Source organism: Nelumbo lutea, chromosome 5 (genome assembly GCF_056320005.1).
Source record: "Nelumbo lutea isolate HS-2025 chromosome 5, American lotus-T2T, whole genome shotgun sequence".
NCBI classification, from domain to species: domain Eukaryota; kingdom Viridiplantae; phylum Streptophyta; class Magnoliopsida; order Proteales; family Nelumbonaceae; genus Nelumbo; species Nelumbo lutea.
This window is the reverse complement of record NC_142688.1, coordinates 3798169-3814659: the sequence shown is the minus strand read 5'-3', so window position 1 is coordinate 3814659 and position 16491 is coordinate 3798169. Positions and strand designations below refer to the sequence as shown.

Genomic DNA, 16491 nt, shown 5'->3' with positions numbered 1-16491 from the left:
ACGTCTTCAGTGGGAAACGCTACAAAAAGCTAAGTTCTCATCTTTTGAAAGGCTAAGTCCTCTTCTTTGAGAAAGCTAAGTTCTCACATTTTAGAAACTAAAGCTCTCACTTTCTAATTTCAATTTTTTATGAACTCAAAGACTAAGCAGGAAGTTGATGGCCAACAGACTAAGCGGCTCTGTCGACTTTATTTCAACTTGGATAAAGCCTCATCAGTCCTCTTCGCGAGGTAACCTCTACAAGATGAGCTTTTTGTGGCTTCCGCAGGAGTTGGTAGCCAACGAACTGCATGGCGCTCTTTCTGTTCAAGCCTTAAAGGGCTCCTGCATGAGTTGGTGACCTAAAGTCAGTAGTGTTGCCCCTGTAGGTCGAGCTCTCAGTAGCTTTTTGTAGGAGTGGGTGATCGACGTCACTAACGAGGTTGATGCAGCATAGCGTAACTCTAAAGTGCCGAACTGATAAAAGACCTCGATGCCACATAAGACCCATTCACTTCTTCGGCATTGACAAAATCAAGGGTAAGGAGAGTGGACTACGAGTCGCTCCTAGGGCCTAAGGGATAAAGTGTTGAACAAATAAAAGACCTTGGCGCCACATCAGACCCAGCCGCCTCTTTGGCATGGGCAAAATCAAGGGTAAGGAGAGTGGATTGTGAGTCGCTCCTAGAGCCTAAGGGCTAAGGTACCGAGCTGACAAAATACCTCAGTACCATGTGAGACCCAGTCGCCTCTTTTGCATGGACGAAACATAAAGCAATTCGCATTCAACATGAGAAAACAAAGGAAAAACTACTTTGCTCTCAACACCATGATGGATGCAAACTTGATTTCTTCATAGCCGACCTCCACCTCGGTTGCAAGCTCCGCATCAAACTCATTGGCTGGGACCAGCTCGAAGGACATTGCGTCGAAATCTACCTAGGTGGAGCGACCTAATAGAGCAGTCACATAGAACCCCCTCTTAAGGACAACATGATGAGCTTCACTCTTGAGGTACTTAGTCGGATCACAGAACATCTTGATGGTCACATCCCTAATAAGGTAGACATCCTCGGGGTACTTGCTCCACCTCTCCTCTAATAGATGAATTATCTCTCAAGCCCCGAAAATAAAGATGGCGAGGTCCTGCATAAGGCTGCAAACACTTGGACTCTTCCGACTTGAGAAGCAAATTGGATCGACGCTTACGAGCTAATGTGTGTGCATGCTACACATTGTTTTTATTGCTTTATACATGGTTTTGGTGATACTCTAATTGAGCGAAATTTCAGGAAACTAGGAATTTGGGACAGTTTAGGGTTAAGAGAGCATAAAGGCATATTGATATGGCGGCAAGGGGAGCACTTCGGCCCATCAAGAAGAGCGGCCCAGCCGCAACCTTACGGGAGGCTCCAAGAGGCGGCTGGCTTTAGCAGAGTTCAAAGGGGAGTAGGACTCTTAACCAAAAGCTGAAAGGAAGAGCATAAAAGAAAAAGGAAAATAAGAAATTAGGGTTTGACCCCTTGACACAAGAACGAAAAAGATAAGTGCTAGGAGAAGGACCACAAGTTTGTCGAAGGAGAATTGGAAGGAGATCGAAGATTGATGCAGAACTTCTGAGTTGTCTTCTTCTTTAATTCAACGATTTCGGTAACTTAGGTTCAACTAGGGTTTTTCTTTGTTTGAATCTTTCTTTCTTTTCTACTATGCGAACTGTGATTGATGTTAATTCAGATCTGTAATTAATCTTTTAAGCTAATCCGATTGATAGTGATTCAGTATTGGGATTTCTTGATTAGGGTTTTCGATAATAAGAGTAATTTTGGCCGAACTACTCTTATTTCTTGTATTACTTAAATCGCTTGAAAAAGGGTTTAGGAAATCAGATCAACTGATCAAGAAGATGGATCAAATGTATCTTATAGATAATTTGCATGATTCGTTTGGCATTCATTTATCAATAATCGACTTCCTTTGATTTCCTTGTCTTTAATGCATCTATAGCAATTAAATTCTTGATAGAAATATAAGAGTTATTGCTTGTAGATAGATGGGTATGTGCTCGAAAGAGGCTGCTCATGCAATTAGGAAATAGCCAACCCATAGTTGAAATCAACTTCGATTGGATTGCTTAATGATATAATTGCTGAATCGGTTCTGCTAGCATTTTCGTGAAACACTTTCTCTAATTCCTTAAGGTGGTATAATCCAAAAATACCTGGGATAGCTCGTTAATTAGGAAATTAGTCTTTAGATTTTGGACTGTCAGATAACATAAGGCAGATCTAGTACTAGTATATTACTTGATCGGCTAGTGCACTTGCTAGTGTAATCTAAACACATCACGAGCTCATCGAATTAGTCATTCCAGGCCAAAAGGAGCAATCTACTCCCTTTGCCGAGTTACTTTCATCTCGGGAGTGGGGGGCAATTGATGAGGGTGGATTTGGCCCTCCAATGACATTGTGACACGTGGCATATCGGAACAACTGGGTGACACCCGGAACCACTTAGGCAACAACTTAGCCAAGATGATGGTGTCCCGAACAGGCGACCTAGCATAGGCGCCGAACTAGTGACCTGGCGACCTGGCACAGGCGTCGAACTGGTGACATGGTGATCTGGCACAGGCGCTGACTTGGACCACAATTCAGGTCGGCTAGAAGCACCTCGTCCAAGGCCGACACTAGCCAAAGTGACCTCAACGCAAGGAACGACCTCCCTCGAGAGCGTATTGGCCTGATTGAGGTCCAGGTGGTGACTTGCGAAATGTGCTCGTCGATAAATTCGGCATGCATATCCCAGCACTCCCACGATCCTTGGAAGTTGGCCCGTGTACCGAACGTTCCAGAGGGTGGTCAATGTGCATGGCGGTTGCCTCCGGGAATCTCGAACCACTTAGACGACCTCGTAGAAATCTCGGATGTGGTGCATGAAGCCCAGGCGAAACAATACCTATATAAAGACACCAACCCTAATGGCATAGGGGGGGAGGGGGCAAGTAAGCAGATTCTAACTCTCATACTTTGTGATTTTTAACTCGCAGTCTATTATGAGAGTACTGATTTAAGCATTAGAGCGACCTCGCTGGGTTAGCCACCCCAGGTCCTATGACATTGATTCCTTGCAGGTCTAAAGAATTATGAAGCTCAACAATCAATCCAACTCACCACCGGTCAGCTCGACACCTAATATGCAACCCGACCCTCTGGTTAGCTCGACACCTAATATGCAGCTTGGCCCTCGACCCTTCGGTCAGCTCGGCACCTAGTCCACTCCTAACTCGGCCTGTTCAATTCGACATCCAAGTCCTCAACCAGCAAAATTCTCCACTTCGGCCTCTGAGTCATCGGCCACTTGGAAGTAGACCGAATAACAATATACTTAGCACAAAAAATTGATTCATCATAATCTACTTTTTCTTCGCTTTTTTATTAGGAGCTGATCGTGACTCATAAACAAGTTTGACATCTAAGATGACCGAAGTGCTAAAATAGTGTTATACTTCTACATTATCAAGGAAAAAAAGTATCTCCACCTATTTTTTTACTAATTTATTTAGTGTTTATTTTACTTGTATCCAAAGTGATGGAATATAGTGTTAAGTGAACTTATGCCCCCAAAACACATGGATTAACAATCAAGAATTTAAACAAACTTATTATTTTTCTATGTTGGTGAAATAATTCTTATTAGTTTTAGCTAGTTTTGTTTGGAGAAGGTGCATGTCTCTCTCTAGAGAATTAATAGTAACCATTAGTTGTTTTCTTCATTGATTTTTTTGCCTTTTTCTCCTTCGCTCAACATCCAATGGCTTCTACAATATAGCAACTTCACTATATCACTTTCTCTGAACATGTGCACAGTGCCTTTCAATCTAATCTAAAGTGAAAATTATAAAATCAGTTCAATCTGTTTGAGGGAGAGGAAGCTCTCTGTTCATGTCACCAATTTTGTACAGTCACCTTGTCCGATCCGGGTATTAGTTAATGATTAGTCAAAACAAAAGTATTATTTCAATGTATTGCCAATTTCTTGAGGTGCTGGAAGGTTCGTTGTTTAATCGATCATCAGTTTCCATACTTCTTTTTCAAACAAGCAATTAAATTTTTTAAATTACCCCTATTGTTCACGAAATTGATAAATTGTATTCTTATTGTTTAGATATTATCTTGTGATACTTTTTAATTTCCTGGCAATTGTTTAAAATTTCTCTTATATCACACTTCATTCACACGGGAAGGTGATTTTCGTATTCTTGTCGCTGGTGACGGCGGCCACTGCAACTTACCAACGGCAAAAGTTTGGTGAGAAGCTAAGTCTCCCAAGAAAAATGAAGCTTCTGTTCTGTTCTGAGTCCACGACGAATTCAACACCGGAATTCGTGAATGCATGAAGTACTCGAGGATTTGCATCGTAAAACTTCACTTTATTGACCCGATCAATCAGAGCAGCAAAAGAACATTTATGATTTGAATATATACGTTTTTCCTTATTTAACGAGAATATGAAGCCAGGGCCGACGTCAGAGAGAAACTATGGACGAAACAAGGGAGAGAGAACGGAAGGGATGAAGAACTTGCTTTCAGTTCCTTTCCTGATTCTGTATCCCAACATCAGAGAGAAACTATGAAGCCAGGGCCGACATCAGAGAGAAATTATATACGAGACGACGTTTGATAGGTGACGGAGACGCCGCTGCTGAATCAACATTTTGGTGAAGCCTGGCATCTTTCCTCTTCGTCAAGAGGCTGTGGGTGGTGTACTGGAGTGTGGAGGTGTAAATGAATTGAATTGGGCCCAACTAGTCTCGTCGACTTCCCTTCTTCAGCAAAATCTCAAACACTGTAATATCTACTTTTGGATGTAATGTAGAATCAAAAGCAGCTGTACATGGTTAGAAGAGTGGGAGAAAAGACATTGGGTTGCAATTAATGTAGCTCAAGCTAAGAGAAACTTGTCAAATAACACAAAGAGAAAGCTGAGGTATCGGGAACTTAGATAAAGACATCTTCCCTACGGCTTCTCTCTAATGGTGGGGTTGTTGCAGAAGAAAACCAGCAAAACAGGAGATACCGAGAGAGAGAGAGAGAGAGAGAGAGAGAGAGAGAGGCGCCAGTTGGTTGCAAGGACGACAACGCAGGCTAATGGTAGAGGTTGATGGTGACCAGTGGGGAGAGCAGAGGGTAAAGGAAGGGAAATAGAAGAGGTGAAGAGTTGTTAGGGGAGAAACCGGCGGAGAATACCATAGTCCAGCTACACAAGGACCTCCTCACAGGCCGGGTTTGGGCTCGACTTCCATTCAAAATTTTCCAAAAGCCAAGCCCGAGCCTGGTCAATAAACAAGGTGGGATCTGCTCTTCACACAGGGCCTGTGAGCTCTGGAGCAGATTGCTTTTTGAGCCAGTTAAAGAAGAAGAAAATATGAAGATGGATGATGGTTGATAAAGAAGCTTTTCAGACAATACAAGAATAGAAGCTTTCCAGAGAGAGAGAGCACGAATGTGAAGGCAGTTATTTGTCATGGCAGAGGCGATAAATGTGAAAGCTGGTGGCGGTGGGAGAGGATGGGTACTTTGCACAAAGCTGAGAGCCGAGGTCTATACAAATTTTTGTAAAGAACTTACGGTGTGGAAGAACAACAACGGTGGCATCTGGACGAGATTTAACACTGGAAATCACGAATGAATCCTTCTATACAGTCAGTTGAGTTTTATTTTAAAATTTTCATGAATTGTGAAGGGCAAATTCAACATTTTATTTCTAGTACTTACTGATATGACAATTGGTAGAAATCTTAAGGGTACGGCAAGACAATATCTAAGAAGTAAAGGTACGGTTTATTAATTTCATGAACAACAGGATAGCTTAAGTGATTTACCCTTTATATTAACTATGAAATACATCAAATGAGTTGTGATTTTAACCGATGCATTTCAATATGCAATCAATTCATTGTCCCAAAAAAATATAATGAGAAGTTTTTATACAGGGGTTTTGAAAATTGGCCGAAAGAATTCTTTTGTTACTTCGGTTGTCTTCAATTATTGTGATATTCTCAATGGTATATTGTCTAGTTAACCATTTGAGTGGCTATGGGTGGGACTTTCATATCATCTAGTGTGGAAGTCCTGTGTGCTTGCCTTTTCATGAGAAATCTTTTGCTAGTTATTATGAAAAACAAGTCAAAAGTCACCGTCAGTATGCATCCCCACTAAACATGATATATATTTTTGGGTGTTTTTTCAACAAACAGGCAAACCAAAAGGATTGTAAATTGGGAATGCCTGTGAAATGCGAGTCTTGTGAAACACATTGGTGCCAAACACCTTATCTGTCGATATTTTTGCCAAGTACCTTTTATCCCTTTTCCACTTGGCTAGTTAAGTGGGAGTCTGAAAGCAGAATTGAAATGGGAGTCTGCTTTCAACTATTTGACTAGGCAGAATCGAAATCCCATTTCCATTCATGGTGGAATGACCATTCCCTTCCCCGGGAATGAAATCCCACCCCAGCTGATTCCACTTCCTGTCTGAACCACACAGAATCGGAATAAAACCATTTCCATTCCGATTCTGAAATATTTTGATTCTGATTCGAATTCAGATCCGGACTGCAAACCAAGCAGACCCTGATAGTGTGATAAAATACATAGCCGACCAAAAAGCTAACATTACACAAGGACGGCTAAAAAGTCAACAGTGAACGAGTGGCTTTGGGATTTCTAACCACGCACTGATCGGCAGAGACCTATAGTCTGCTTCGACGTATGTTTCTGATCAAGCATATTCATGTTGCAAAGCCAACTGAATTGTTTTTGTCATAACCTATTCTAACGGGCAGATATTCAGGTTTCAGCAAAGAAAATGGAGCAACCACCATGAAGAATGAAAGGGAAAAAAGCAGACAATTATTGACCTGCGACATTCAAATTAAACACTTAAAACAGTCCAATACTTACTCACGTGAAACTTGTTTTATAAATACAAGGAACTCATTATTAATCATATTTACAACAAATACTTCAAAACAATCTGGCGGGAAGGAAAGTGATTCAATGAACCAATACTCCTCGAATCACAATTCTACCCAGAAAGAAAAGGGCATGACAACCAGAAATGCCCCTATACTGGTTTGAAATTGGAACTTTGGGGAGACCTATAAATAAATATGGTACACTGCCTCGCCTAAAAACATACAATGAAATAATCTGAGTATAGCCTAATGAAAGAATGATTAAAGAATGGGAAAGGATGGAAGATGAAACAAGAAAGCACAACTGAAGAGGCTCAGAAATAAAGCTCCGCTCCATATAGGTGGTGATGCCCCTGAAGTATTTGCACCAATTCCAGTGTTTCTTGTGGCTTCAGGAGTGAAGTTACCTGGTTCAACAGCAAAAGCAGGAGGCACTACAGTAGAGTTTCGAGTATTTGCTAGTGAAGTGTTGGATTCCTCAACATCGTAACCTGGGGGACAATGTAATTATATATTGTTATTAGTTAGAACTGTACAAACATCCACATTTAGGCACAGAGAACTGATACTGCAACAACAGAACAATACTTACAATTGGACTTTCTCCAACCTAAAACTAACTTCTCACGGTCAAATACTACACGGTACCCAGTCATGAAATTTTCTGCATGAAGATCAATATTACTGTGTAAGGCTATGAACAGTTCCTAATGGAAACATTGGTATAAGATATTAAAGTGCTTGAAAGTACACAAAATTTTCTGCATTAAGATCAATATTACTATGCAAGGCTTCTTGTTGATTATAAAAAAAAAAAAAAAAAAAAAAACTATGTAAGGCTATGAACAGTTCCTAATGGAAATATTGGTGCAAGATATTGAAGTGCTTGGAAGTACAAACTCAAAAAAACCAGCCAACTACTAATATGAAGCAGAAAAGCATATCAAGCAACTAATAATTATCTGTGACAAAATAAAAGTTTATACTGTTATAGGAGTGGTGAAGCATGAGGTTCAGTGAAAGTTCAACTAGGGTGACACAGTTGGCAACAAAACAACATGGATAAGACCAGCAATAACATTGCCAAAAACAGATCAATGGTGAAACGTTATCAGGATGCCTAGGTAACAGGTGACTTGGGCACTTGAGATTTCAATATTTCTCCTTCTCCAATGTTTTTCTAAATAACAAAGTTTAAAAACTCCCATTGCAAATGTACTACTTTTGCTGTCATAATGGCATATAATCCATCTTCGTGATCAAAATTGTATAAAACAATTCATTATAAGTCTATATTTAACACTTTGCACTACCGATGAATTACATAACCAAAAAGGATTCTCATTTAACAAAGCATAACCAGCATGACAGGGAACTTCGCACCATTTCATTGATGTCCTGTTGGGAGGGAGCTAGTGATAACCAAAAAATTTTTGAAGAACTAGCTTGTAATTAATAAGAAAATATTTAGTGGTTAGCTTGTAATATAGCACATATAGAGTTTTGCATAAAATGTATTTTTTCCTCCCCATTTTGAGGGATTTTTTTTTTTTTTTGAGGGGGGGGGGTTCACCCCCTTGGCCACCATCTTGCTCTGATCAACGATATTATTCACATCTAAGCAATATCTGGAATCAACATTTACAACCAAACTCCTGGTTTTCATCCTTAAGCAATCTTTAGAATATTTATAGCAAGTATGTGAGCATGATTTACAACAGGAATACTTACGACCAATGATATTCACATCTGAGCTCTTTACAACACCCAAACAATAATAAACCATATTCTGCACATCATGAGAATGAAATTATAAGTATTTTATGAGTTAGCTACAAGCCTACAACATATGGTAGTGTTGTAACAGCAAATGATGCCTTACCTGGGATGAGACAAGAACTATGGGTTTGAAAACAGGAAACTGGCTTCCACCTTTCATAGTTAGAGTTACATTTGGTATTGCAATATTTGTCGATGATGTGATACTTGTAACATCCAAACTACATATTGATTGAGAGAGTCAAGACTCGGGTTGTACAATATGGATACCACTTAAATATTCAAGCAAAGAGTCTGGATGATTTACCTAGTATCATAACAGTAGTCAAATGGCATTTGTGAATCAGACTGATGCCGCTTATCTTGGACCTGAGCATCAAACTGTGCAAGAGCAAAAGTTGCATTTATGTAACTAAGCTACGGGCCATGGGCTTAATGATAAAACTCATTATTTGGAATACTTACACTTTTAGTAAGATGTGTGTAAGCTGGATCATTCAAGTATGTAAATGAAGTACCGGAGTCAAAAATTGCACTAAAACTGATATCGATAGCATCTTTCCCAATGATTAATTGAGTCATACTGATATTATATGTTGGGCTGGCAATAAATTCCATGAGAAGTCAGTATGGCCATCATGTTATCTAATGAATGCTAATATTTAAATGAAGTGCATGGCATATGCCATGAGCACAATGCAAACAAATAAAAGACCACTCACTGTGATTGGTGAATATTGAATGGAGTTTCTTCTTGATCTGTGCTACCTTTGTCTCCAAAACTGATTCTTCCAATCCCATCAGGTCCAAAACACATTGAAAAAGAATTTGCAATAAGGTCTGCACTTGATAAAACACTAGGAACTGATAATTTATCCATACCAAGCCCAAATAATCCATTGGGTGCTGCACCATCCAAGAAAGACCCTGTTTGAACCTGACCACAACTGCACGATCCAAGTGACACTATCAGACAGACATTGGTAACTAGCAAAAAGAGTATAAGACAGACAGGATAACAGTGGAAAAAAGGTGAGGAAGGGATGTCTAAAACTAGATAAGTTCCTAAAGTATGGAAACAAAAAAGGAACACCACCCCGGCTACCAGGGCCTTGGGAAGTGTGGACTGGATATGGGCATAACCTTTGGCATTTTCATACTAAGTGGCCGCTCTCAGACCTGAACCCATGTTTCCACACTTGTCCACCCAAGATTTTACCATTACACCAAGCAATGGACCTTAAGGTATTTTAAAGAAAGAAAGACAAACCATCCCATTAAAAAATGAAGGTGAATCCCATAGGAACTTTTCAGCAGATAGTAGTGAACAAATGGGAACATTAACCTACCCAAATGTGATCCGTGCATCAACAACTTCTGGATGGGTATTGTCTGTTGTCAAGTGCAAAACATCTTCCACCAAATAGCCAGCAGATGAAGTACCGTTAGAAAGATACATAACTTCATAAGGACAACTGTTTGGTGTTCCAGAGCACCCCCTTGCGTTTTCACACAAACCGCTGTTGCAGGAAATGCTTTTGCTTGTTGTTGATGTATTTGGGCTGTAAATGTTGAACTTTAGCACCTGTTGTCATACAAGTTAATTAGGGAAGACAGCACTGTGGTTACAGAATAGTGAATTTTAAAGAGTAGAATCTATTTGGCACTATTCTTATTGGTTGTGAATCTAGTTGGAAAAAGGATAACCAGCAATAGAGCTAGCTTTCAATGCAGAATTATAATAAATAAAACTGTTTACTGGCTGTGAATTATTTGGTGCTCTTGTGAGAAATTGAGATTGAATGCAGTGTATTAGGCAAATTTACCACTTCCCACAAAACAATAAAATAAAATAAAATAAAATATAGAGATCAATCACATTGAAAGAACATAGAACTACTTGTCAAAAAATTTATTTCATTTCGTTGGTTTCTACATGTGACCTGTCCCATTATTTAGATGTACACTATTTTGAAATGCAAAAATTGATGTATCCAAGCATATCTTCATGGCTACCCAAAGCCACATATGGAGAAATAATCACCATGTACATGGTATCAAGCCCTCAAAGATGTATACACTCCATTATTAAGGTGCTTAATTCTGTGAATATCCAGTTGTATGGGACTTTGCCCATGTTTGGGAGTGCTTATTTGAATAAGCATTTATTTTGGGTCGGGACCACACCAATAAGCACTTATTTGCATTTGGGAAGTAAGCCCGAGTAACTGCTTATTCCTAAAAATAAGCACTTATTCAAGAAGCCCACATTTTGAACTTATTTTTAAGCGCTTATTCAATAAGTGCTTATTTCCTTTTTGGCCCATCTTGGCCCACCATGTCATTTTGAAAATACCTATCCTACCCTGTTTGAAATATTCTTTTTCACCAAACACTCTTAAGTGCTTATTAAGATGTGCACTTATTTATCAAATAAACACTCCCAAACAGGGATATCATATGACTAAAAGAGAATAAAAGCATTCTGCCATGGCAGTTCATACAATTGATAGTACGGGCGATGGCTTTAGCCTTGGATGGGAGATAAGTACTCAAACATTGGAATTGAATATAAACAAATCCAGTATCTCTATAAAAATTAGTTTAATACACATTAAATTTTGTTTTCGAAGTTTGTTAAATACTTGGGCCAAGGTAAACCATGATTTACTTAAGATCATAAACACAAATGTCATCCTTGAGCAGAATAAATCTTATCCAGAAATTAGGGGAAAGGCTTGTGAAGTGAAGAAACAGTATCAGGTATTCGAACAAGAGGAACTGATGAAACTTTATCCGGTTTTCAGACAAGTCAAAAACTTATTAGAACAATCCAGCTTTATCCCCATTTCTAAACTGTCTACCTCTCCCTAAAAAAGTCATCGGTCTGTAATATATCGATGGAACAGAAGTAGCAGGAAGATAGAACAACATACAGTTCCGGACGATCTGAAGATCAATTCATCAACGCAGCTGACACAATCACATGGAACCCAAAACAGATCACTCCCCGTGTCAAGTGCGACCAGATATGACAAACTCGGCGTCCCCAATGAAACATTGGCATAATGCAAGCTGGAATTCCAAAACACATTAAAGAACCAATAAGCAAATTTTCTTAATTAAAAAAAAAAAGAACTTGGAGGCTTAGACGACCAAACTATTACTAAATTATCAACGCATCAAAGGGACTGAGAATTGTGGATTAAGCAGAGAAAACAAATTGAATAAGGGGATGGAGAAGGCATACAATCCCAAGGAACTTATACGAAAGGTGGTGTTCCCGTTGGCGAAAGTGAGAGATTGATTATCGTTGCTAGCAAGTCCACGACCTCTAATGAAGCGGTCTCGATGGGTCAAGGCGGAGTAGTACTCGAGACTTCCCGTCTCTGGCAAGTCGTCGACAGGGAGAATTTCTTTGACGGCATCGGAGAACCTGTGATGAATATCGAAGCCGAAGGTCCCGAAGCCATGGCAAGTCTGCGATCCGAGCGCGAAGATCAACAAAAACAACAACAAGAACAATGAAAATTTACAGGTAGAGAAAGAAGCCATGGCTTAGGGGAGCCTTGTCGGGAAAGAAACTACTAAATAAGTCTTCAAGAACCCTGGAAAGCAGACATCCGACGAAGGAGAGGAAGAAAAGAAAGAAACCCTAGTAAACTATAGGGTAGAAGACTTTAAGTAATAGAAGAGATGAAGAAACGAAACTCGTTCGCACCTGGAGAAGAAAACAACACGGGGAGTTCAACTGTTGAAGGATGGTCGCCGACTTTTGTAGCTCACCAGTCCATTCAAGGTCTGCCATGAATGTGAAGACGAAAGCGTGGAAGTTGTAGGTATGGTTAGTTGGCAAGTCAGGCTCCACTTCCACACGACTTTCCATTTTTAATATATTTATATCTATCTCTGTACATTTTCTTTTTTTCCCCTCATGTGTGTATTCCATTTCCAACAATGTTCTTGACTATACGGTTCGCTCAACCAACCAACGCCCGTTGGTTAGCTAGCCACGTCAACGGTTTTGGGCCACCTTTGTACGATAATAAATAATGTTGAAAATCAACGTAAATAAATGCATCTTGGTTAAGTGTTATGACTTATAAGACCACATGGCACAAATTTATGAACTGTTTATCATTATAAGAGTCTCACATTACGCGCCTCACAAGTGTGCACGCTTGGATGGAAGACCTAATTTGTTCCTCACACAAGGCGCCTCACATCGATTTCACAGGTACATACCACCGTATATTGAAAACATTTTCAGTATTTATATGTTATTTATGTGAGATGTTTTCAATGTATCGTGGGATGTGGCTATGATGTCGTTGCGAAGTGCTCAGTAGATTACAGTCGACCTATTGCGAGTGGGATGCGATCTTTGAGGCGCCTATGCAAATTTGTTCATGATACTTGGCAACTGATCCACACAGGAGAATTAAGAGAGACAGTTTTACTCTTACGTAAAATGAACGGTGTAGAATAGACCTGTTCATGGGCCAGGCTTTTACTGTGTATTAATAATTTTTTTAAGACCTGAGCCCGAGTCCGGCCCGACCATCAGGCCTACAATTTGACCTGAGCCCGACCCTCATAAAAAGCCCGAAGCTCGAGCCTAGGCCTGGGCCCGAAATTTAGCCTATACTATTATTATTATTAATGTTGAAGCAGCTGAATAGAGAGAGATTGAAATTATAAAGAAAATAATAAAAAATATATATTAAATTATAAATATATATTTTAATAAATATTATGTTATTTATATATTTTATATAATATATATTATATATTTTATAAAATATATAATACTGAGTCGAGCTGGGTCGGGTTTAGGCCAGAATTTTTTGATAAATCCCGAGCCTAACCCGAAACACAGTCGGGCTTACTGTGTTAAGCCCAAGGTCAGGCCCGCAGGCCTAATTATATGATCAAGCCTGACTGAGGTGCGGGCCGTGCCGTAGGGCTACCCGGCCGAAGAATAGGTCTAGTGTAGAAGTAGAACTGTGTCCATATGGCACGCAACGGAAGGAATAAGATAAAGAAGTATCTTAATAGGTTACGCGTTAGTTGGAAAGACGTTGGAAGTTGTCGTGGCTTGCGCGTTGATGACATTAGGGCACTCCAGGTAGAGACTAGAGATTAGAGACCTCGGGTTTATTTTATTTGTAAGCGTTTTTTAGGTGATGTTTGATATCGTTTACGTTTATTTATCGATGTTTTACATAAGTGTTATTTCATCATTTTTTTCTTATAAAAATTAAATTTTGATTTATGTACATGCCAGTCATTTATAAAAATTATTTTTGAAGCTTTCACAAAGTGTTTATTCACTGTTATGTTGAAGTGGTGTTATCAGGCGTGGCTTTATTCACTGTTACGTTGAAATGGCATCATTCAGGCATTTATTCACTGTTCCCTTGAAGTTGCGTTTAATGGTGCTCAGTTGTTATAAATGATTATAATTATTGCATTTCTCCATTGTACTTTATTAACAAATAAAATACAAACATTTATTCAATAAAATACCAAACACATAATTAAGATGTTAAGACGTGAGTTTTTGTATTAAGAAATTAGCTCTTAGCTGTTTGAACCATTTAGTTAAGACGTGTTTTTTTTTTCAATATAAATATATAATATAAAAGTTAAAAAAAATCGAGATTAACTTAAAAATGGGCTTATGCATTTTTTTCGAAGCATCATGTTTTAACAGTTAAACCTTTTGGTAACCATATGAGAAAAAAGACATACGAAACGAGGCCTTGTTTTCCTGATCGTCCGATGGTCATGAGAAGGACCGAGGACGTATATACGCGTTGCTCACTAGATATAGGAAGCTTTCTATTCAACTCAGTACTCTGTCGAAGTGTGGATGTTTAAGTGCGGAAAGACACGCCAAAATGCGGTCTTGCGTTCGGGACCCACTGCCCCATCAGCCCGTGCCAAATATTAGACATGGTCCAATTCAATGGATCCCACTTGGAGATTGACTGGATCAAAATTCAGCTCTAAAAATGTGATTTTCAAGTAAAATATGTGGATGGTGGTCTGAAGTTCCACCTATAATTCAAAGAACTCTAATGTTATGTAGGCCTGGGCCTCAATTTAATCTGTCATGGCTGTGGGCCTTAAAACGAAGTTGCTTCGTGCTTGTTTTTTTATTAATTAATCTCCAATTTTTTCAACTTTGAACTTTTATTAATAGCTCTACGACTAGCGTCTGAGGAAAGTAAATCAAATTTCAATCCACGGTGCCATTAAAAATCGACTTGGGGAGAAGTTGTTGAATTCAACCACTTATTGCTTTGTTTTTTACTTGTTAAAATAATTAAATGATGAAAATTTTCAAAGGATATAGAATTTAACTCTTGAAGGTTATTTATTAAATATTAGCCTTAAATTTAAATCTGTGTTTGGTTTAATAGAAAACAAAAGAAAAATAGAAGGTTGCAGAACTAGAAAATTTCTAAGGATATTTGCTCTGGAGTCTGGTCAATGGAATAGAGGATCCAGATTCTATTTATTTTGTCAATCACCCGCTTTTTTATTTGCAGCGATGAATCCGGACATTGACATATCGTGTCGTGGAAGATTCTGAAAACTGAAATGGCACTGTTTGTAAAGTAAATGCAATTCGCTCATTTTACGCCCCCTGTTGTGGCTTGTGGCTAAAGAGCTATATATTCTCCAGATTCGATCGATTGATTCATGATAAAAGTCGTCTGCTCCCGTCAATTCCCTTGGCAGGTAAACGAAAAGGAAGGCTACTTTTTTATTGGCAACTTTCTTTTCTTCAATTACGTTATGTTGCTTTTTTCAAAGAGAGAGAGAGAGAACAGCGCGTGAATGCTCAAAAGGGTTTTGCATTTGCCAGTGATATTTCCTGGAGAATGCCGTCTTGATACTTGCGTTGGCTTCACATTTATATGATGCCATTTTTTTCTTTTTTATAAATGATGGTTCTTTAAATCTAATCAATGAGATAAGGTATTAAAAAAATACATTGAAAATATCTTAAAATTTAAACCGTCTTCTCAACTTGTTACCTTCTTTTATAAGTTGAAGGGTTCGACTATGAAAATACTACATATTGAGAATAAGAGAATGTTAAACTTAATATTGAGCAATGCTAATTAAGCATTTTATACGTCTTTCAAATGCACTTCAAATAGGGGTGATCATTTGACTCAGCCAGGACCCACACCAAGTGTGTAAATCCTAGGCACAGCAATATATATGTTTGTATGTATTACATACATAAATATCTAAATAATATATATTTTTTATAATTTTGATTATAATATTAAGGGTAAAATACAAAAATCTCCCTTGAAATTTCCGACAATTATAAAAACCATTCCTTGAATTTCATTTTAACAAAAACCTCCCATGAACTAATGAAAAACTCAACATAAACCTCTCCTCTGTCACTATCCTAAATGGAAAATGTTTGATTGATGCATTAAATTTTTTAAATGCCCATTGTACCTTTTTGCCAGTGGCAAAATCATGGACTTCATGTTTCTTTTGGTGTAAAATAGGTAAAATCACAACATTCGGTGCTTATTTTATAAATGGTCTCTAATGGCTGGCTGAGTGCTAGGTCAAACAGGCAATCAAGTGAAGAACCATTAGAACACGCATTTGAGCAAGAAGTTTGGGATAAGAAAGTAAAAGGGCAAACTTGGTGTCTCTTCATCTCTAACAAACTCCAAAAGATGCAATCAAATAGAGAAAGTTCTCAAATTCCCCACG

The 16491-nt window shown here is 38.7% G+C and overlaps 1 protein-coding gene across 2 annotated transcripts; it reads right to left on the bottom strand.

The window, feature by feature from the left end:
• Positions 1-6911: 6911 nt before the first annotated feature.
• Positions 6912-12603, bottom strand: LOC148849893 (Eukaryotic aspartyl protease family protein). 2 transcript variants are annotated; one of them, XM_088947079.1, is made up of 11 exons: positions 12455-12603; positions 11984-12213; positions 11670-11808; positions 10083-10318; positions 9456-9680; positions 9199-9334; positions 9041-9114; positions 8837-8954; positions 8686-8743; positions 7547-7618; positions 6912-7445 (listed from the first exon to the last, which is right to left on the bottom strand). In XM_088947079.1, the coding sequence occupies exons 1-11, from the start codon at positions 12539-12541 to the stop codon at positions 7216-7218; spliced, it is 1605 nt and encodes a 534-aa protein (XP_088803205.1). In that variant the 5' UTR covers positions 12542-12603; the 3' UTR covers positions 6912-7215. The 2 variants fall into 2 exon arrangements, with proteins under 2 accessions (XP_088803205.1, XP_088803206.1); XM_088947080.1 differs by lacking the exon at positions 12455-12603 and having other exon boundaries at positions 11984-12449.
• Between the last annotated feature and the right edge of the window lie 3888 nt (positions 12604-16491).

Excerpts from the sequence above, each read along its gene's own strand:
- LOC148849893 (XM_088947079.1), bottom strand. The coding sequence starts at position 12,541 with ATGGCAGACCTTGAATGGACTGGTGAGCTACAAAAGTCGGCGACCATC. Across the intron at positions 10,319-11,669 it reads TCTTCAGATCGTCCGGAACT|GTGCTAAAGTTCAACATTTA; the intron begins GTATGTTGTTCT and ends GTATGACAACAG. Across the intron at positions 8,744-8,836 it reads TAGTTCTTGTCTCATCCCAG|AATATGGTTTATTATTGTTT; the intron begins GTAAGGCATCAT and ends CATGATGTGCAG.